General features: G+C 44.4%; 2 protein-coding genes and 1 pseudogene across 2 annotated transcripts; 2 read left to right on the forward strand and 1 right to left on the reverse strand.

Annotated features, from left to right (window-relative positions):
* The first annotated feature begins 2,391 nt into the window (after nucleotides 1-2,391).
* LOC124698273 lies at nucleotides 2,392-7,190 on the forward strand (annotated as a pseudogene).
* Nucleotides 7,191-7,804: 614 nt separating this feature from the next.
* LOC124698274 (probable dolichyl pyrophosphate Man9GlcNAc2 alpha-1,3-glucosyltransferase) lies at nucleotides 7,805-10,235 on the reverse strand. Its single transcript, XM_047230775.1, has 6 exons — nucleotides 9,823-10,235; nucleotides 9,540-9,732; nucleotides 9,342-9,449; nucleotides 8,817-8,978; nucleotides 8,453-8,705; nucleotides 7,805-8,368 (listed from the first exon to the last, which is right to left on the reverse strand). The coding sequence occupies exons 1-6, from the start codon at nucleotides 10,218-10,220 to the stop codon at nucleotides 7,929-7,931; spliced, it is 1,554 nt and encodes a 517-aa protein (XP_047086731.1). The 5' UTR covers nucleotides 10,221-10,235; the 3' UTR covers nucleotides 7,805-7,928.
* Nucleotides 10,236-15,548: 5,313 nt separating this feature from the next.
* LOC124702380 (protein PHOSPHATE STARVATION RESPONSE 1-like) lies at nucleotides 15,549-20,447 on the forward strand. Its single transcript, XM_047234517.1, has 7 exons — nucleotides 15,549-16,219; nucleotides 16,896-17,088; nucleotides 17,179-17,255; nucleotides 17,350-17,389; nucleotides 17,644-17,695; nucleotides 19,325-19,394; nucleotides 19,705-20,447. Exons 1-7 carry the CDS (start codon nucleotides 15,650-15,652, stop codon nucleotides 20,053-20,055), a joined length of 1,353 nt encoding a protein of 450 aa, XP_047090473.1. The 5' UTR covers nucleotides 15,549-15,649; the 3' UTR covers nucleotides 20,056-20,447.
* The last annotated feature ends 1,830 nt before the right edge of the window (nucleotides 20,448-22,277 follow it).

The following is a 22,277-nucleotide window of genomic DNA, read 5'->3' on the forward strand; positions in this document are numbered from 1 at the left end:
ACATCAAGGATGCACATAACCCTGAATTTTTTTTGGAGAAAATCAGTAAACAAAGATCCCGTCACGGTGGTGAAATACTCACAACAACAACATTCTAACCACAACCTAAGACAACACTCTATTATTTGGTTGCATATAATCTTGTTTTCATTTAGTATAAGACCATGTTTAATAGATTTGCATGGTTTTACATGTCACGGAACCTAGAATTTATGCAACTTAGGCAAAGCTCCCATGAGCTAGCTTGTTTTGTTTGAACCTATTTTTGTTCAAATATTTGAAGTATTTGGTATATGTTAAGGTTTAGATTTTAAAAAAGGTTATGTTTTTATGCGGGGAAAAAAAAACTGCTCACGTCGTCAAGGTTCCTTTCATATTGCTGTTGCTCAACTTGTTCATTGTATTTTGTTCGGAAATTCAAAACTAATCCGAGCAGCACATGCTCCTGCCTAATGAAAATGGCCGTTTTAAATGTCAGAAAAATCTATAAAATTGCATATCCATACTATCCCATGCTTACTCATACAATTTCAGGGAGAAATAACTTCTTGTGGCCTGCAAAATGACAAACTTTGTGTTCTAAAAAGTAAAACCGCTTTTTTACATCACGACTCTTTGATATTTTTTCCTATGACACAATATACGTCTTTTCTTCAAGAAACTTTGCGGACATGTAAAAGACAGTAACATATGCAACCTCAAAATAATTCATTTTTTATTTTTATTTGTTTTATGAATGCACTGTTCATCCGGGAGCATTTGCTTTCACGAGACAAAACACCTCCTTTTTTTTCGGCAAAGGGTGATTTGTATTAAATCAAAAGTTCACATCAAAGTGATACAAGCAACGTGTCCAGACCTGGCCTCTGCATAGCTAGCAGGATCATAGAAAGGACATTGCCTGCTCTGGTGACTGGCCAAGGTGTGGTTAATAACGTTGTTTTCAACACTGGCATCATCTCTCATAAGCACGCGTTGTACCGTGTAAAGATCTCGTGATTGTGTTTTGGTTCTTCCGGACACTCCCATCACCAGGTAACAAGCTATTTTCCAAAGTCTAAACAAGGCTAACAACTTGGTCTAGTTTCGTAGCTGTAATCTTAGTGTTCCTGCAATAAAATCCAATCATGCCATGAAATTTACTCTGGTCCAGGCCGATTATACTGCTACCATGCATGGTTCACAGCCTTTCATCATCAGCGACAGAAATCACCATCATGGCTCTAAGAACAAGCTAGTCGATAAGAAAGAGGACTTGCCTTCTAAATTTTTACTGCACCTACAGTAAGTGTAAATTATATTTTCAGTGTTAACGAAGAAGCCACTAGCGAGAGTTAAGTACCTTACTTCATCGTAAGAAAGATCATGAAAAAACATGTCAGATCAAGCTCTGTTGATCTTCTCCATCCTGTGTGAGGTGTGTTCAATCTTGCACTGCCTTGCCGTAAGCTATGTTTTCGCTTTCACTTCACTGTGGACACACAGTAACAACACCGAGTCACGGTCCAAGTACCTTGACTAAGAATTGTAGTGGCATTTTTCTCCCTAAACATGTCTCTTGTGAAAGCCGTTTTATCAATGCCATAAATCTTGCTTCAGTTAAGCCATGGTCTCGCAGCAGAGCACAATATTTAGCTTATATTACCACTGTTCCAAAATAAGTGTAATAGTTTTGTCTAGATTTGTGTCTAGATACATCCGTACCTAAATAAACCTGTGGCACTTATTTTGGAGCGGAGAGACCGAGAGAGTACAAACTCAAAGAAAATTTCTTCCGGTGCAAAAAGTTCCTAAAAAAAATCTTCCGTGAAAAAGTTCCTGAAAAAAGAAGGTCAATCATAGGCATCATTTGTTTAATCCCCACCAAATTTCCCTCTTTACGTGCCTTGAATCGCACCCCTAATCATCACTAATCTCCTCTATCATCTCCCTTTTAGACCCCATGAAATCAAACTTTTAATTAAGAAGCACCATGACATGAAACACCAGCACACCAGTGCACTACTACCGACTAAGCTCGATGCTGAGGACGGGAGGAGTTGCCGTAGAACGAGGGGCATGTATGTTCATGAGGCCGTATCGTCGTATCCATCCTCCCTTTTGACTCTACTCGCGCGGTGCCTTCCGCGGGCAGCGAGACGTACGGTGCGGGGACGGCCACTTAGCTAGGCGTGCTCAGCTACAGCAATCCACGGACGGATTTTTCTGGGAGTGGGACAGTGAGAGCTCTCGAGCGAGCTTAGCTAGCTTGGCTTGCTTTCAAGTCAAGTCGTTGGCACCACCCCCTCTCTTCTCCCTCCCACTGTATGCATGTATCTTTCTCTCCAAAACTTCCAATTCTACTAGTAGGAGTATCATTTTGGTTTGGCGAATGCACGTCCCATCATGAGGCGCATCATGGGCCTGCGGTTGTGGTGCCGGTGGTTGCCTCGCGCTCACGAGCTTTTGCCCACTGGCTCAGCGACCTAAAACCGCACCTCACCACACCTGAGAGCTCGACGCAGTTCAGTTAAGCATGGAGGAGGCTGCAGCGCCTGGATCACGCTCTGCCAGGATGGCGACACTGAGAGAGGTGCTCCTCCTTGTGGCCTTGGTGCTCACGGTGTGCGTGCGAGGAAGCCATGGCGTGACAGATAGCCAGGACAGTGAGTACCTAGTACCATGCTCTCTTTGTTCCATAACTTCACTGCGTGATAAAGTAAGAAATGAACCGTGGAGTTGATTGATTGCAGCTTCTGTTCTACGGGCGTTGATGGATCAGTGGCAGAACGCGCCGCCGACGTGGGGGCAGTCCGATGATCCCTGCGGCGATGCGCCGTGGGACGGAGTGACATGCAGCAACGACAAAGTGATCTCCATGTAAGCAGTCGCAGAGCTCATCTACAAAATCTTCACTGCAAACTCTGCGTACTCTTCTTACAGATACTATGCAACCGTGTCTTTCAGCAAGGTGTCAACCATGGGCATCAAAGGAGTTCTACCTGCAGACATCGGGCAGCTGACCGACCTGCAATCTCTGTACGTGGCAGCAGAGCGCTACAGCTAGTGCCAAGCTAAATCTTTTCTCAAGCATTTCTGTTCTCGCGGCTCTGCTTTGCATCACTGAACCGTGATACGAGCAGTTATGTTGCCTATGCAGGGACCTCTCGTTCAATAAAGACCTTGGCGGCGTGCTCACTCCAACCATCGGCAACTTAAAGCAGCTCACCACTCTGTAAGTTTTCTGAATGTGATATGCGTTAAGTTTCTGCCTGTGCTCATGTCTTGCACCGCTTGTCTTGAAGGATCCTAGCCGGTTGCAGCTTTCATGGCAACATCCCGGATGAGCTAGGGAGCCTTCCCAAGCTGTCTTACATGTAAGGAATCAACCATCAGCTTAGATGATACTGCTGCGCATTTGAGCCTTTGCAGTACAGTCTGCAGATGAATTAAGATGATATCAAACTCTTTTTCAGGGCTCTGAACTCAAACCAGTTCTCGGGAAAATTACCAGCTTCTCTGGGCAATCTCTCCAGCCTCTATTGGTTTGACGTCGCCGACAATCAGCTGACCGGTTCCTTACCCATCTCATCAAATGGCGGAATGGGTCTAGACAAGCTTACCAAAACAAAACACTTGTATGTTCTAAACAGATATATCCATTGCCATTCCTGAAACAGATATAAAAACCAGAATGTATCTCTAACCACACGGTTTCTGGTTCTCTGCAGCCACTTCAACAAGAACCAGCTGTCCGGTCCAATCCCAGATGCTCTCTTCAGCCCTGAGATGACACTGATTCATCTGTGAGTTCTTCAAGCCCTGTTACCAAAGGGAACTTTTCTGACAAGATGCACTGACTCTTGTGATATTTGGTGCAGTCTTTTTGATGGAAACAAATTCACCGGGGATATCCCTGACTCACTTGGGTTTGTTGCTACACTTGAAGTTGTGTAAGTGTCCTTTTCAGATGAAACTCTGCTCCATTCTTAATATGTTGGATGGATGGAGTGCCATATATGAATCATTTGTCATGTTCTATATTATGTCTGGACAGCCGGCTGGACAGAAATTCCCTCTCCGGCCCAGTTCCGGCAAACCTGAATAACCTCACTAACGTAAACGAGCTGTAAGTTGTTTAAGAGCTGCTGAATACACACTGTGCAAGTACAAATAACTAGCCATTGTAAGCACATTATTGTCATATGTTTCAGCAACTTGGCCAATAATCAGCTTACCGGACGGTTGCCCGATCTATCTGGGATGACTCTTCTCAATTATGTGTAAGCACCAAGCAATTCGCACCACAAGATTTATGCTGTAAATTGTTCGAACCCGCCACAAGCGCAATGCTTGATCTGATCAATTTGATCTCCTGGTCTATTTACACCACAGTGATCTGAGCAACAACACGTTTGATCCTTCACCGAGCCCACAGTGGTTTTGGAAGTTGCCACAGCTCTCAGCCTTGTAAGTTAACACTGAAAACCTTTGCAACTTCAGAGTACATATGCTCTCGGATAGCTAGATCTGACATTGTCTTGTGATGCCAAATAAAGGATCATACAGTCCGGAAGACTCTACGGCACGGTGCCGACGAGGCTGTTCAGTAGCCCGCAGCTGCAGCAAGTGTAAGCCCACAAGCCAGCCGTTTTTTAAATCTCACCAAAATCTGATGAAACTGATGATCAAGTGCAGTAGCAGATCTGACAATGCCTCTTTGCAGAATCCTCGACGGCAACGCGTTCAATGGCACCCTCGACCTGGGAAGGAGCATCAGCAGCGAGCTGAGCATGGTGAGCTTCAAGGACAACGACTTCTCCTCCGTTACGGTCACCTCCAGCTACAACGGCACCCTCACGTGAGTACTGCCCAATTCCAGTTTACAAACAACGGCAGTGCTGCTTCGTACACTGTTTTGATCTTACTTACAATGGCATTGTTCAGGCTGGCGGGGAACCCGGTGTGCGACCACCTGCCGAACACGGCGTACTGCAACTTGACACAGCACGAGCCATCGCCGGCGTACACGACGAACCTCCTCAAATGCTTCTCGGGGTCGTGCCCGCCGGAGCAGAGCATGAGCCCGCAGAGCTGCGGCTGCGCGTACCCGTACCAGGGCGTGATGTACTTCCGAGCGCCCCTGTTCGGGGACGTGGGCAACGGCACGGCGTTCCAGGAGCTGGAGAGCAAGCTGTGGACGAAGCTGGACCTCACGCCGGGCTCCGTCGCCCTGCAGGACCCCTTCTTCAACAGCGACTCCTACATGCAGGTCCAGGTGAAGCTCTTCCTCCGGCGGCCCCTACTTCAACCGCTCCGAGGTCATGCGCATCGGCTTTGACCTCAGCAACCAGACCTTCAAGCCGCCCAAGGAGTTCGGCCCCTACTACTTCATCGCATCCCCATATCCCTTCCCAGGTCTTACCTCAAAAATGGAATTACTTGTCACTGAAGTGCCGATGTTCTTGTGACTGCGTTCTGAGATAGTATGTGGGATGGGTGGTTGCAGATCGAAACGGGCCAGTGTCGAGGAGCAAGGGCGCCATCATCGGGATCGCGGTCGGCTGCGGCGTCCTGGTCATCGCGCTCGTTGGAGCGGCCGTCTACGCGCTGGTGCAGAGGCGGCGCGCGCAGAAGGCCACAGAAGAGCTGGGCGGGCCATTCGGTACGCACTCTCTCCCAGAAAACTGAAAACAGTTTCCATGTTCACCTGGCAATGCCACGGCCTGACGAGTGAGAGACCTGAAACTGCTGCAGCGTCCTGGGCTCGGAGCGAGGAGAAGGGCGGCGCGCCGCGGCTGAAAGGGGCGAGGTGGTTCTCCCACGACGAGCTCAAGCGGAGCACCAACAACTTCGCGGAGGCGAACGAGCTGGGCTACGGAGGGTACGGCAAGGTGTACAGGGGCATGCTGCCCAACGGGCAGTTCATCGCCATCAAGAGGGCGCAGCAGGGGTCCATGCAGGGCGGGCAAGAGTTCAAGACGGAGATCGAGCTGCTCTCCCGGGTTCACCACAAGAACCTCGTCGGCCTCGTCGGCTTCTGCTTCGAGCAGGGTGAGCAGATGCTCGTCTACGAGTACATGTCCGCCGGCACGCTGCGCGACAGCCTCGCCGGCAAGAGCGGCCTGCACCTCGACTGGAAGAAGCGGCTCCGGGTGGCACTCGGCGCCGCGCGCGGGCTCGCCTACCTGCACGAGCTCGCCGACCCGCCCATCATCCACCGGGACGTCAAGTCCAGCAACATCCTCATGGACGAGCACCTCACCGCCAAGGTCGCCGACTTCGGCCTCTCCAAATTAGTGTCCGACAGCGAGAGAGGGCATGTCAGCACACAAGTCAAAGGAACGCTGGTAAGACTTCCGCAATCCGGTCATGGATGGCACACTGAATCCATCCCTGCATATGACCCTTCCGTTTTGTTGTGACTTGGTGTGTTTGTTCTTCACCTGCAGGGTTATCTGGATCCTGAGTATTACATGTCTCAGCAACTGACGGAGAAGAGTGATGTCTACAGCTTCGGCGTGGTCATGCTCGAGCTGATCATCGCGAGGCAGCCGATCGAGAAGGGGAAGTACATTGTTCGGGAGGCCAAGAGGGTTTTCGACGCTACCGACCCAGAGTTCTGCGGGCTCAGGGCCATGATAGACCCCAGGATCATGAACACCAACAACCATCTCGCTGCGTTCACCAAGTTCGTGCAGCTGGCCCTCCGGTGTGCGGAGGAGGGCGCTGCGGCCCGACCGTCGATGAGCGACGTGGTCAAGGAGATCGAGATGATGCTGCAGAGTGAGGGGCTCAGCAGTGCCTCGACGTCCGCCTCCACGTCAGCGACAGATTTCGGCGTCACCAAAGGCGCTCCTCCTCGTCACCCTTACGACGATCCTCTCCCCAAGAAGGACAAGGAGATGAGCACCGACTCATTCGACGACTACAGCGGAGGATATTCCTTCCAGTCCAAGGTCGAACCAAAGTAGTAGCTGATTTGTGGATCAGGATTCTATTTTGGTCGGGCCATTTCTTCCTACTCAGCAAGTGGCTTGCCGAACATGTAGAGATATGAAGAACTTTTATTCTATGTGATTTACCATTAGCACTCCCTTAGAGTGATTTTGTATGGCGATGTCCTAATGTATGGCTAGAAGAAGCATCAAGAAGACAAGAACAATGTAAATTCTCGTTGCAATATGAGAAATAGGGATAACAAACCAAACTACATCCAGACTCCAATGTCTCTACTAATTGGTGTTATTTACGGCCTGCACTGCTGGGGTTACCAAAACAAACAATCCTGAGTACTTCCACTGATTATAGTGTAAAAAATGTTATTTATGGTTTCGTTCGATCATAATTTTTGGCAGGTCTAGCTCGTTGCACTGAAACATGTCTCTATCACACACAAAAGAATGTTTCCATCACACCAGTTATATGTGGAAACATCTCAGAAAATAATGTTGTGATACAACAGTTTCTATGTTTGAATGAACAGAAATGATGTTGCAGCCGCACAATTTTCATGTTTCAACGGTATTCTAGGCCAATGTTATGAATTTAGTACCCAACTAGCAATCCCTAGTTCTTGCCCTGATAATATGACGATACAAGAATTTAAATCAGCCACGGGCATATGTAATTTCAAGTAGTAAGATAGCAACACATTTATCTACGCTGTATCTCCTGACGGCTAATACTGTCATATTTGATGCAAAGAATAATACCGAGCCCACAGAGCTTACATTTTAGTTTCAAGTTATCATACACCAGAATTACATAACACAAGACAATTCTTAAGACAAAATTTATGATCATACAGAAATTTATTGTATCTGCTCCACATGGAAAGATTTCATCCATTTCATAAAAAATGAACCATTTTCGTTACAGGGGAACACACTCAAGGTTACAATGGTACAATGACTATTTTCTATAAAATTAGCTGTCAAAATTTCCATTCATAGGTCCTTCTTCTTACCTACTGGTCTAGGTTGGAAGTCCAACATCCATTGCTTATAGTTTGTGTACAGGCTCAAAATAACAAATTGTGAGAAACAGATGAACATTATCAGTGCATCAAAGAGGAAGGGATACCTCTTTGGAGGCTCTATTTGCAGGTATATAATGTGAAGTAAGATCGAGCTTAACAATGGCAGGCTCAGAACTGCCTTTATTCTAGATGAAATTTTCACCTCCTTTCCATAACTTGCACCGGGTGAGTAGTAAATAAGAAAGAATAAGCCAAGAACAGCTATATATTGTAGAAGAAGCTGATCACGGCAGATAAGCGGGTACATCGAAAAAAGTGCATAGTATGTGAACCATCCATACAGATGAGGTTCATATAATGCTAAAAGGCTTGCAGGTAAAAGAGGAAGCAGAATTGATTTCTCGTGCACTGCAAATAGAAAAAGGGAAACATGAAATCGAAGAAGCATTGCATAAACTTGCAAAAAGAAATCAACTTAGCAGTTGAACATACCTTGGTACGAGAATAGATAGAAAGAGAATGAACTGTTCAACAGAGAATATAGGAAGCCAAGATTACTCGGTGACTTGACTTGCTGAATAAATGAAGGTAAGAAAGCCAGGATGGTAGCAGAAAGACTCATGAGTTTCAGTGGCTTTATTGCAAACAATCTCTTCCACTTGATAAGAACTGAGGTGCTACACCAGAAATTTGCAACATAATCCTCATATATGCCTCTCTCAAATGGAGCTAATCGAGAGATTACCTGACAGTAGATTTCACACGTTTAGCAAAGATTGACAAACAACAACATTTCTTCAATATAGATTATGGTTGTTTGAACAGTAAGTAACCAGACATTATGTGTATTCATTACCTGTATGGCAGCCTCATAAGACTGCAAATATGGCCACCAAACAATAGCAAAAGTTCCCAGTACAACAAAACCAAGTTTCATGATCTCAACAATTGGATACTTTCGCTTCATGCATTTCCCAAGAAGATGCCCGAAAAAAGCCGGTGCAAAGTACATGCTCATCTGCAAGATATCAATTATGGCCCATTAATTTATATAATCACAGTATATTTGAAAAGCTCCATACATAAATAGGATGAAAATGGTGCATATTTGTTTATGGAAGTAGAGCAAGAAGTTGTCGTAGGTTAAAATTTATCCAAGATTCGTAACTGACTCATCAAATTTTACGCTATTTCCCATCAAAGAAAGTGGTGCGATGAATGGATCAGGAATCTGTGGATTCGAAAAGGCAAAGCATATCTACTATGTATGAATTTACAACATGCTTGTTGACAAAGCTTATGAGTACGGAATAATTTTCGAGTCAAACAGTTTCACCTCCCTGGAAATCAAAAAGTAAGTTTATTCCAGACAAGGGAGAACCTGCTTATGGTTGATGGCAAGACTAAAGAGAGCAGCAGCAACAAGCTCATTCCTCGACAAGACACCAGCAATTGCTCCGAGTGTCAGCCCAAGGCTGATGCAGTTATACTGAAACAAAAGTACATATCAGGCAATGAACAACGCAGTCAGCACTATTGCCCTGCTCCAATGCACATAAACCACTAGTATAATCCCCACCTGAAAATGGCCGTGGTCGATTAATACTAAACACGGGTTGATAAGAACCATGGCGAGCAGCCACATCCACCCATCTCGCCTCTCCCTGCCGCCACCAACACCATCCTTCATGTACGTCCACACGAACCATAGCGCCGCGGGGAAGAACACAATCAGATCGGACGAGAGCACCGTCCACCGCATAAGCAACTTCCTATACGAAACAGACCGCAAATACTTAAAACAAGCACACAATTCTGCACATTAAAATGTACTAGTAAATGTTAGTCCAATTGGAGCGTACGATTCATGGGACTCGAACCCGCGAGAGGAGCGGAGAGCTACGGCGTCGGGGAGGGAGGCGTTGATGAGGCGGGCGTGGATCCAGCTTTGGTAGGCGGAGAGGGGAGGGTAGTCGAGGCCCCAGTAGGCGAGGTCGTTGGCGGAGGTGTTGCGGTACCAGTCGGAGGAGGGGAGGTGGAGCGTGAGCTCCATCCAGTGCCGCTGAGCCTCGTAGTCGCCGAATTTGGGCGCCGTGCCCTGGCCAGAGTAGGGGCCGACGGAGACAAGCGCGCGGACGAGGAGGGCGGTGAGGGAGATAAGGAGGGCGGTGGCGAGCGGCGGCGCTGGTGGGCGCCATGGGAGCTGGGCGGCGGCGGGCGGATCTGGGGCGGGGCTTTGGGACTTCTTCGGTTTCGCCATTGGAGGGCTTTGCCTCCAGCAGATCTTCGTGTCGGTTTAATTAGTTGCAGGTGGTTTCTCTGTACGAGCAATACGATTTTGGGACATTCATATTACTTCACACTGTGGATATATTTAAAACTATAATATATTTAAATACATCTATATTAGTATAGCAACTAATATAAACTGAAGGGAGTAGAAATTTTTCCTATTCTAATGAGCTATTGTACACGGAGAGAAGTCCAATTTACCTCCCTAAACTTGTCTCAAAGTTCATATTACAACCCTCAACTTTACTTTGATTCAATCTTCAACCCTGAATTCTATAAACCGTTCGGAATTGGACCTTCTACCCTTTTTTGACATGTATTGAACCGTTTTTTCCCGCCAGTTAGTGGTTTTTCTTCCTATATATTGTGCCAACTGATCAACATACAACATACACGGTACAAGAAAAACCTGCTTAATACAATGCAAGGGATGATTTTGAACCGTTTTTAGAATTCAGGGTTGAAAGTTGAACCAAAGTAAAATTGAGTGTTGTAAGCTGAACTTTGAGACAAGTTTAGGGGGGTAAATTGGACTTCTCTCTTGTACACGAGTTTATATGTTGTATCAGCAGTAGGAGTACAAAATTTCCAGTTTCACTCACAACACGTGGTTCATTGATTGATCCATAATATGGGGAAAAGGGAGATGATGATGGAGAAATTGTTTATTGGGGTGAATTTTGGGACAAACCTACTGAATAAGATTGAGTGTAAATTGTTGTAAAAATATTGAGCATAAATTGGAATAATATTTTTCTTACATTGTGCATATTAAGCTTTGATGCTTAAGAGAACTAACCTGACATTGGGAGGTTAGGAGGGTGGTTATACCCCAGTCCACTAGAGTTCAAACCCCAGGTTTGACATCTATGTGTCTCATAAAAAGACGGAATATTTATTCAGTGGGAGGGCTCAGTCTTTCGGAGGTGCTCATATGGGTAGGGTGTGCGTGTGTACTTCATATGAGTGAGTGTATGTGTTGGAGATATGCCCAAGAGGCAATAATAAAATGGTTATTATAATATCTTTGAGTTTATGATAATGTTTACATACCATGCTATAATTGTATTAACCGAAACATTGATACATGTGTGTTATGTGAACAACAAGGAGTCCCTAGTAAGCCTCTTGTATAACTAGCTTGTTGATTAATAGATGATCATCGTTTCATGATCATGAACATTGGATGTTATTAATAACAAGGTTATGTCATTATGTGAATGATATAATGGACACACCCAATTAAGCGTAGCATAAGATCACGTCATTAAGTTATTTGCTATAAGCTTTCGATACATAGTTACCTAGTCCTTATGACCATGAGATCATGTAAATCACTTATACCGGAAAGGTACTTTGATTACATCAAACGCCACTGCGTAAATGGATGGTTATAAAGGTGGGATTAAGTATCCGGAAAGTATGAGTTGAGGCATATGGATCAACAGAGTGGGATTTGTCCATCCCGATGACGGATAGATATACTCGGACCCTCTCGGTGGAATGTCGTCTAATAGCTTGCAAGCATATGAATGGTTCATAAGAGACCACATACCACGGTACGAGTAAAGAGTACTTGTCATGAGACGAGGTTGAACGAGGTATAGAGATACCGATGATCAAACCTCGGACAAGTAAAATATCGCGTGACAAAGGGAATTGGTATCGTATGTGAATGGTTCATTCGATCACTAAAGTCATCGTTGAATATGTGGGAGCCATTATGGATCTCCAGATACCGCTATTGGTTATTGGTCGGAGAGAAGTCTCAACCATGTCTACATAGTTCGCGAACCGTAGGGTGACACACTTAAGGTTTGATGTCGTTTAAGTAGATATGGAATATGGAATGGAGTTCGAATTTTTGTTCGGAGTCTCGGATGGGATCCAGGACATCACGAGGAGTTCCGGAATGGTCCGGAGAATAAGATTCATATATAGGAAGTCACTTTTCAAGTTTGGAAATGATCCGGTGAATTTATGGAAGGTGGTTTCTAGAATTATCCGGAAATAAATCACTATGGAAGGAGGAGTCCCGGAGGGACTCCACAAACCCTAACCAGCCAACCAAGTGGGAGGGTGAAGTCCATGGTGGACTCCACCTCCTTGGCCGGCCAAGAAAAGGGGAAAGGGGAGAGTCCCTGTCCCTCTAGGTTTCGTCCATAAGGCGCGTTTTCTGTTGGGGTCTTATTCGAAGACTTTGGGCAAACCCTTGGGGTTCCACCTATATAATGAGGAGGAGAGGGAGGGGGCAGCCCATGGCTTGGCCGCACCACCCCTGCCCCTTGAGGCCGGCGCCCATGGCACCCCCTCTCCCCAAACCCTAGCCTCCCCTCCTCATATACAAACTCCTGCAGCGCATAGGCGAAGCCCTGCGGAGTTCTCCACCACCACCGCCACCACGCCGTCGTCGCTGCCGGGATTCCGAGGAGGATCTACTACTTCCGCTGCCCGCCGGAACGGGGAGAAGGACGTCGTCATCAACACCGAACGTGTGACCGAGTACGGAGGTGCTGCCCGATCGTGGCACCGTGATCAAGATCTTCTACGCGCTTTTGCAAGCGGCAAGTGATCGTCTACCGCAGCAATAAGAGCCTACTCTTATAGGCTTTGGAAATCTTCAAGGGTGAGTCTTGATCATCCCCTCGTTGCTCCCGTCTTCTAGATTGCATCTTGGCTTGGATTGCGTTCTCGCGGTAGGAATTTTTTGTTTTCTATGCAATGAATCCCTACATGTGGTATCGAAGCCGTGTCTATGCATAGATGGTTGCACGAGTAGAACACAATGGTTTTGTGGGCGTTGATGCTCTTGTTGTCTTTAGTTTGAGTACTTTGCATCTTTGTGGCATAGTGGGATGAAGCGGCTCGGACTAACTTTACATGACCGCGTTCATGAGACTTGTTCCTCGTTCGACATGCAACTAGTATTGCATAAGAGGCTTTGCGGGTGTCTGTCTCTCCTACTATAGTGAAGATTCAATTTACTCTTCTATTGACAACATTAGTATCACCGTTGTGGTTCATGTTCGTAGGTAGATTAGATCTCACTCGAAAACCCTAAACCACGTAAAATATGCAAACCAAATTAGAGACGTCTAACTTGTTTTTGCAGGGTTTGGTGATGTGATATGACCATGATGTGATGATGAATATGTATGAGATGATCATTATTGTATTGTGGCAACCGGCAGGAGCCTTATGGTTGTCTTTAAATTTCATGTTGAGTAGTATTTCATAGTAGTTGTAATAGTTGCTACATGCCAGAGAAGGATGAATATCTATGTCTCTCCGAAGACCAAGAAAACAACGACAACTTTCTTGACCAACACCGCCAGATGGACTGTGAGTGTGTGACCTCCCACTTATAGGCCCACCTAAGCCCCCAACAGCTCCGGCTAGCATCTGATCCCAGTTGAGGTCTCCAAGATGATGCCTGTAAGGAGGGGTGACGTTGAAACAGATCTAAGGTTTCCATTTCGAGAACCATGACTATTGACTATGGGTGGAAGAGGCATGGGTGTTGCACATTGACGCCTCTAAGAAGAAGACGATGTTCTAGGATGAAGTCATTGGTAAATCCAATAAGAATCGTAGCTGGGTTTTCACCTGCATCCACCACATGGCCCCCATGGCAGATATAGAGGGATGAGCATCGCCAAAAGCCTGCCCAGCCCGGATCTTGTGGCCAACTGCGTGCACATGGATGTCTGCCACACCTACCTAGCATTAAAAATAAATAAACTTTGATAAAAATAATAAATTACAGCCCTAAAGAAAGCTAGTCATATAATTTTTTTTTTGTTGACCTAGGGTATAATTTTTTTTTTTTGAAACTAACCTAAGGTATAAATTTACTTTTTCTTAGAAGATGCATTTAGCCCTTTTGGAGGAAAAGGCCAAGGAAAAAACCGCGGCGTGCGTGCAAGTGCAATGACTGTGAGGTGGACCATGGCGTCCCAGCCGTCCAATTTGGCCGCACGGCGGCCGAAGGGGCCTATCTGCCCATGGTGCGGTGCGGTGGGGGTGCGTGCTCCCGTCCCGGCAACTGGAACTGGTGGGCGTCGTCCTCCTCCTCTCCTCTCCTCTTGTGCGCACCAGGTTCCTCCTCCCTCCCTCTCCCGCAGCCATCGCGCGCGACACATTGCCACGCCCCCAGATCACCCTCCCCCCATCCCAAAAAGCCGCACCCAGCGAGCGAGCAGCTCCCTCGCGCACCCCAGGTACGGACGAGCCTCTCCCCTTCCCCATCAAATTCCTCAATTCTTCCAGGTCCAATCCATGTCCCCTCGATCGCCCGCTCGTCCTACCGGCGCGATCGGTTACGCCGGCGCGATTCCGGCGGGAATCGGGCCGATGGGACAGGTGGGGTTTCTCTAGGGTTCTGATCGCGACATGTTCCGCGTGTACGGTGAGGGGCGGTTCTAGGTGAGTTTTAGCCAGGAGCGGTGGTAGAAGCACACGTGCTTCGTGAATCGCGATGGTACGTGATGTTGGTGGTACAGGAAGGAAATGATTGGGGATATTTTGTGGGGTTGCGAACTGGGAGAATTATTAGGTGCCCCCCCTTGTGATTGTCCTGCCTGCCCCCAGGCTACAGTTCCCTGTCCCCCTGGGGTTTAATTCAGATCTTGCTTGTATGTAGGGCTTAAGCCCTGCCTGTCATTCTCCCAGTTAATACCACATGCGTACCAAGCTTGTTTGACTGTGCTGGAGTCACAGGTTGCACAGTAGATTTAATCAAAGCTGCCCATTTCTCTCTGTTCAAAACGGCCATTTGGTTTTTTACATTAGGAAGCCTCAGAGTGTCAAGTGTTACTGATGGTAGGTCTGCACCCCGGTGTGTGCTGTGCAGGAAGACGGTATGATTTCTAGCTTTCAGAGGAAGCAGTATGAACTTTACATGAGAGCTGGCAAAAGAGAGTGCTGCTTTAGGATTGCGATGTGGTCTTATCTGATTCACTTACATTTTCATCTATGTATCTTGCGCGCTGTAAGATAAGATCTACAATTGGAGTAGACAAAAACAAAGCTTAGACAGGGAAATGAAGGAGGATTGATAAAACGTATCATGATGTTGCGTGCCTCTGTGCAGAAGTTTAGAACTCTTGCTAAAACGTATCATGATGTTTGCTGTTTCTTGGATTTTTGCACATGAGATCCAAATCTCACTAGGTAGATTGCTGCTTACTCATGGTTAATTCCAGGATGCGGAAATGCGTGCTTGATATATTAGCTACAGTTGCCTATGTTTATGATGGTTACTTTTCTACGATCTAACTCTTCATTTCTTAGCCCGTGACAGATTAATGGAGTAGCAGTTTTGGCAAGGTTACAACACTGTAGGAAGATATCGAAACCAATTTATGGGAAAGAAGCAGAGCTCGTGCGCAATTCTTGATGAGGAAGTGTGATCTGAGGCAGTCTCACAGCAACAGGGTTGCCGGAGCAATGTCATCCTCTTTACCCATTCTGCCAAATTCCCTGAAAGAAAACTTCCCTGGGCCTCATAATCCCCAACTCACTTCGATGCAAAGACAGCTGACGAATGATTCTGTGCCCTTGCATCACAGTGCACTTCAGGCTGCTAGTTTGCACCCGAGAGCTGGTGCTATGAGATCGTCATATTCAGGTTTACTAGGATACCCTGCTAATCCACTTGACTCTGTGCCGAACCACGAGAGGCAGTCTATGGTTGCTTCTTTTGCTTCTCAGTCGTCAGATATTGTGGCATTTCAGCCTTTATCTAATAGCATCCCTGGAGGTCACACTGAGGAAACTTGGTTCCCGGGTTCGGTTGATGGTTTATCAGATTACAGAGATATCATCCCTGCTTCTGGTAATCAGATCCAGAATGGCAGTCCTGCTGTGACATCTGATGTGGTTGCTCAACAAAATGAGTGGTGGGATATAATGAATGATGATTGGAAAGATATTCTAGATGCAACGGCCAATGATTCACAGTCAAAGGTATGCACATTAAATGCCATAAAGAGTCATTGCAGTAGTAGCTGTGTCTTGTGTTCTGGTAGTTAGGAAGTACTCTCTACTCCTTTTGTTTATTATAATGTAGTATTAACCAAGCTTATGAAATTATAATACTGCATAAATTCCTTGTCAGCAAACCTACTGGTAATATGGTTACACTTTTGTGCGGCCAACCTACATACCTTTCTATATGCCAATTTTGATGTTAAGAGAAAGTTTTGACTTCCCGTATACTTCTCGGGGCATATTTGTTATTTCTGTAGACAGGCACATAATGTATTTTTTCCTACCAGTTTCTTGCTGAAATAGATAATATTGTGCTATCTCTTCCTCTTATTAGAAGTTTAATACGGATGTTTGATATGTTTCGAGTGATGGTAAGGGCATGAATAATGATTTATTGTTTCCACTGTTTTCAGAGTCGTTGTTAGAATGAATGTTCTTGACAATGAGTGTCTAAGCGATATATGCTATGTTGCATCTTCTCTTTGGCACGAAATAGAAATGTGAGGTCCACTTAATCGTAAGGTGGAAATTTCATAACTTGTTGGTAGTTTTTAGAGTGATATTTTTTTAAATTCTCACTGTGATGCTTTTGGTAAGCCAATTCCTTATGTTTCTTTCGTAACTAAATGTTTCTTTCCGTCCTTTGTTGTAGTCCATGGTTCAACCTTCCAGTTCCGCTGTGTCACAACCAGCTGTGAACCAGCCAGCTTCATCTCATGGTGGAGAGATTTGTAATGTAGCTAGCCCTCCCAATAGCAACTCTGCAGCCAAACAACGCATGAGGTGGACTCCAGAACTCCATGAATGTTTCGTAGATGCTGTAAATAAGCTTGGTGGTAGTGAAAGTATGTCTGCTGTGTTGTTGATTTCCCATTTATAAAGAATCTTGTTCTACCATAATCTAATGCTTGTATGTATTTGTCTTGTTTCTTCAGAAGCTACTCCTAAAGGTGTACTGAAGCTTATGAAAGTTGACAGTTTGACAATATATCATGTGAAAAGCCATCTGCAGGTTTTCTATTATATTTCTAAATTCGAATTCTTGTACTGTTGCCTATAATAGACCTGAGTTCTCACTTTCTTACGTGATCTGGTTTGAGTTGCAGAAGTACCGCACAGCCCGCTATAAGCCAGAACTAACTGAAGGTCTGTCTGGATTATATTTTTTTGTGCTTGCACTTTATCTTGTATTTTCCCTGAGTTATTTTTTTCGTGAATCATGATGACGAGCTATTGGGTTGAGTATAGTTTTGTGATAATGGCTACGGGCTGATGCTTTATTTATGTATATGTAAATCATCTCATGATGCAATCCTTTTTTACAAGGATCCATTATTGAATGCATGCATGCAGCCAGTAATTGTTAACATGACATAACTATTCGTTATCTGATTATTCAGGTACAACAGGAGAAAGATCTACCGCCGAAGAATTGACTCTAGACCTGAAATCGTGAGTGAATAATATTCTTCTTCTCTGGCTCCGTTGTACTCTTGCATGATGTACATCTGTCTTGATGCTTATTGGTACCAGGTTTACTGTGCAAAGTAACAAAGGCACACATCAACTATCAAGGCTAACACCAGTACTAGTATAATTAAGATGTTACTTTAGTTTGCAAAACCAAATTCGGACTAATAGTCAATAACTGCCTTAAGAAAAAGCTGATGCCGGTGTAGGTTTGTGACTCAGCTGCATTAAAGTGGGGATTGCTGAAAATAGCTGCAATACAGTAACAAAATCAAGTCAATAATTCGGACTTTTATCCATAGATAGGTATCAACCTTCTTATTAAACCTGTAAATAAAAGTACAACTAAGATGGGATGCAACACAGAATTTTTTCAAGGGATTTCTTGCCTACCAACAGATATCTTCGCAAATCCAGCCATCAATCATCTAACCATTGCCGCATAAAGTTACAAAATGAAGTCAGCTTATTAAACTTAGTGCAGGAAATTCAGTTTAGTGGGTTGGCTAATGAAGATGCTACGTTTCATATTTATGCATTTTTCTTAATCATGTGAGATTATAAAAGTGCAAGGAGTATACTTTAATATTACAATATTACCAATATTGAATTATTTCGCTTCTGATGAAGTTGCTTTGCCTCTTAATGAGAAGTGAAATAAAACCTTTAATAATACATAATTCTACTCCTTGCAATTTTAATATCTTGCAAAATTTAAACAATGCTTAATATGCGCTTCTGCCTCTTCAGAAGCCAACCCAGTAATTTTATTTTGGTGCACTAAGTTTGATGGGGCTAAATTGATTTTGGTATTCTTCGCACAAATTATGGGATGATTGATAACCTGATAGGTGAATATCATAAATATCGGAGCATGATGTTTGATAACCTGATAGGTGAATATCATAAATATCTGGGCCTGCAATTCCTTAGTTTTTCCTTGTGTTGCCTTCAATCTTGGTATTTTCAAGATATTAATAAGAGGTAGAGGACATTTTGCAAACATATAGCCGAGTGGACAGATATTCTACCTTTTCCAAAAAATAATTATGTTGAGGTTACTAGCATTGTTAAGATTTCTGGTTTCTTGCCAACTTTCCCAGGTGTTATTGCTTGATGCATATGCTTTTTTCCAGTTATATTGAAGTGTTGATGAGACATTCCATGTTGTAGAGAACTGGTCCAAATCTTATTTTTCCAAAAGATTGGTTATCTTTAGCCATGATATGAAAATTTTGTTCAAAATTATGTTCTCTGATGTCTAATGCAAAATTAAAAAAATATTGTTGCTTATGCTCTAAGTCCTGTGAATTTCCTAGAAGCTGACCCATTTCTGAATCATTGGTTTTCTGTAGCCATGATATAAGAATTTTGTTCACAATTATCTTCTCTGACGTCTACCGAATAATTTTAAAACTGGGATTGTTTATGCTCCAAGTCTGGATCATGCTCTAAATGTGGTTTTGTCCAATCCTCCCTCTGTTACAGGAGTTTCACGAGGATTTTTGAGCCCATTCTGTATTCACTTTCTGCTGGGCCCCAAATTAAAGTTTTGAGGCTTCACGTCAGCCATGATTAACACCCTTGCATGATGTTCACTTTTTTACATAGGAGCATGGATCTTACTGAAGCGCTGCGCCTTCAGATGGAAGTTCAGAAACGTCTTCATGAACAACTTGAGGTACTATCCAAAGGCACGTAGACTAGTTATAAATTTGGGTGCTCTCTGGTTTCATGACAAATAATAATGACCTAATAAAGAGTGGAATGCCAAACATATTGCACTTTTGGCAAACAAATGCGAGAACCTGTTTTTTTTCTACACTTGTGATCATATATCAAATTGTGACTGCATTAGTGTGGTACTCAACAAAAGAAAGATTCACGTAGTTGCATTTGGTTTTAACATGGTAAAGGCCAAAGCCCAATGAGAGTATCACCATGTGAGCAGGCACACATAATCTGAACTTCATTCCATCTTTCTGTTGCAGACTCAGAGAAAGTTGCAGTTGCGAATTGAAGAACAAGGGAAGTATCTGCAGATGATGTTTGAAAAGCAGTCTAAATCCAATAAGGAGAAGGTGCTGGGCCTGTCCTCAGGTGGTACAGCAACCCTATCATCTGAGCCGAGCCATTCTGCCAACAAAAGTAGGGAGAGTGATGAAGATGATGACCTAAACATAACAGGAGACAGCCTGGGGAATGCAGAATTACGAGAAAATTCAATGTGTGCTGGTGGCAACCAGGGGCCAGCACAAAGCGAGTCATCCGATCCCCTAGCAAATACAAATGATGGATCTCGGGCCTCCCAAGAGAAGCGCCGTAGGGTGCATGATAGTTAAACCGTCAGTTTGGTAATCCAGATAATAGCAGTTCAGTCAATCTATTTGGTGAAAAGATGGTTCCATCAGTTCTGTGCTAATCCGCAAGTCTATAGAGCTGAGCCACCTATATCTAATTGGAATCTTCTGGTGGCCGCTTATATAAACTGTTAGCAATAAATCAAATTATCTCCCGACGTATGGTAAATAAGTATGTCTTGGGATCTAGCAATCTTTTAGATATAGTTGTTATTTGAGCGGTTTTGTGGCAGAAGGTGATGAACTGTTAGAAAGCCAGTCTTTGTCCTTGAGGCTGGAAATATTGGAATACCTGACCCTTGTGTGGTTTCGGTGTGACTTAACTGATGATGATAGTAAGGTTTTTGTTCTATAACATGGCAACTATAGTTCGCCTTATTCGAGATCTGAACTGCTTGAAGATATTCATTTTTTTTGGGTGTACTGTCATGTTTTCCACACCCTAGGGTGCTAAAATAAATAAAAAAACATAACAGCTTAACAGGCCTGATCGTGGAATTGATCAGATTTGATGGGATACAGGTGAATCTGTAGTTCGGAGGGGACGAACTTGGAAGTGAAGGAGATTCAGATTATAATGGTTCATTACTTCAGTAGTACGCGCTACCTCATCACCAGCTGATGCCAATAAGTTGTCGTTGTTTAGTTCAATTCTTGCCAATAAGTTGTTGCTGCCTTCTCTCAGGGAAGACGATTTACTGATGCTTCAACAGTGGCACAACAAAGTTATGACCGATGTGACACCGGTGCCCCGACCATGCAATTGTCCACTCCAGCGTCATCATCGCAGCTATCATCAACGCTGTGCATATGTTAGCTCGAGGATACCAGGACACGTACCAACGCTGTGCATATGTTAGCTCGAGGATACCCAGGACGCAGGTTTAGGCGCTGCTGCAGGAAGCGCAGGGGACGTACCACCTACGCCGATGGACGGGAGGGGCCTGGAGGAGGATGAGGCGAAGGATGAACCGGAAGCCTTGTGTAGGATTAGGCATTATTGCCCCGCTTTTTGTAGGATTGACACTGTAGTTCTTGTGTTCCTCAAAAGCAATACTAGTTTAATCACATTTCCTTGCTTGACGATACTGCTTCTGACCTTTGATGTTTACTGAAGAGCAACAACACTTACACTTTCAGATACGAAGTATGAACATTGTGCATCGTCCCAACATCGATCACCAGCCTCTCAAAAAAAAATCATCGATCAGCAGTATACCATCTTTATTCCACGACCAATCATGTCGCTATCAGTACTATTCCATAAAGCAATTTGCTGAAAGATATGTTGTTGTATTATGCAAACGGTATGCTCTCTTTTTTCAGCAATCAGACAATTTACTCTAAATACATATCGGGTCTGCAAGCATTTCGGCCATCGATTCTTCCATTTAGTTTGATTAGCACTTGAATCATTAGCACCTAAACAATTGCAAACACAATAATTAGCACCCTCCGATGATTAGCACTTGATAAAACCTAAGAGCATGGATTACCACCACCGCCAGCAGGCCGGGACACAATGAAGCGCCGGTGATATCTTCGCTGTCCCTTCGTGCCGAATGTATCCCGCCGCCACCTTTATGTCACAGCAGAAGGACAAGCCAACAAGTCAGGTATATAATCAGATGGACAAAACTTCATCAGGCACAATGCAGTGCATATGTCAGAATTCAGCTTAGCAATCTGTCAACACCCGGATTTTTAAGTCCAGATAACTATCCATACATCGCAATCCCAATAAGATTGTTTTTGCGAGACCTAACAGTTGATATCATAGAGTCATCATTCATTACAAACCATAATCATCTTACAACAATAGATCACCTGATCCACATTTACAATAATAGTTGATCTAATGATCAATGAACACAACACATAGCGGAAGCGAAGTAGTAGTCCATCTAGTCCACAGGCAACGCTTGACGCTAGAAGACGATCCTAGTTATCGTAGACGTCCTGCTGTCCGTCATCCTGATACTGTTACTCCTCTTCATAGTCTGGCCATTTGAATAGCTAGGGACATAGCCATGAGTACTTTAAAGTGCTCGCAAACTAATATTAGTGTAAACTCTATCTATTATATTAAAGGGGTTCTAAGCTCTAGGTTTATTTGCATAAAGCCAGTTTTATTTGATAATTACTTAGTAACAAAGACTCTTTATTTGCCTAACTACCTCAAGTGGGAACATTAGTGTCATTCC

Source organism: Lolium rigidum, chromosome 3 (assembly GCF_022539505.1).
Source record: "Lolium rigidum isolate FL_2022 chromosome 3, APGP_CSIRO_Lrig_0.1, whole genome shotgun sequence".
NCBI classification, from domain to species: domain Eukaryota; kingdom Viridiplantae; phylum Streptophyta; class Magnoliopsida; order Poales; family Poaceae; genus Lolium; species Lolium rigidum.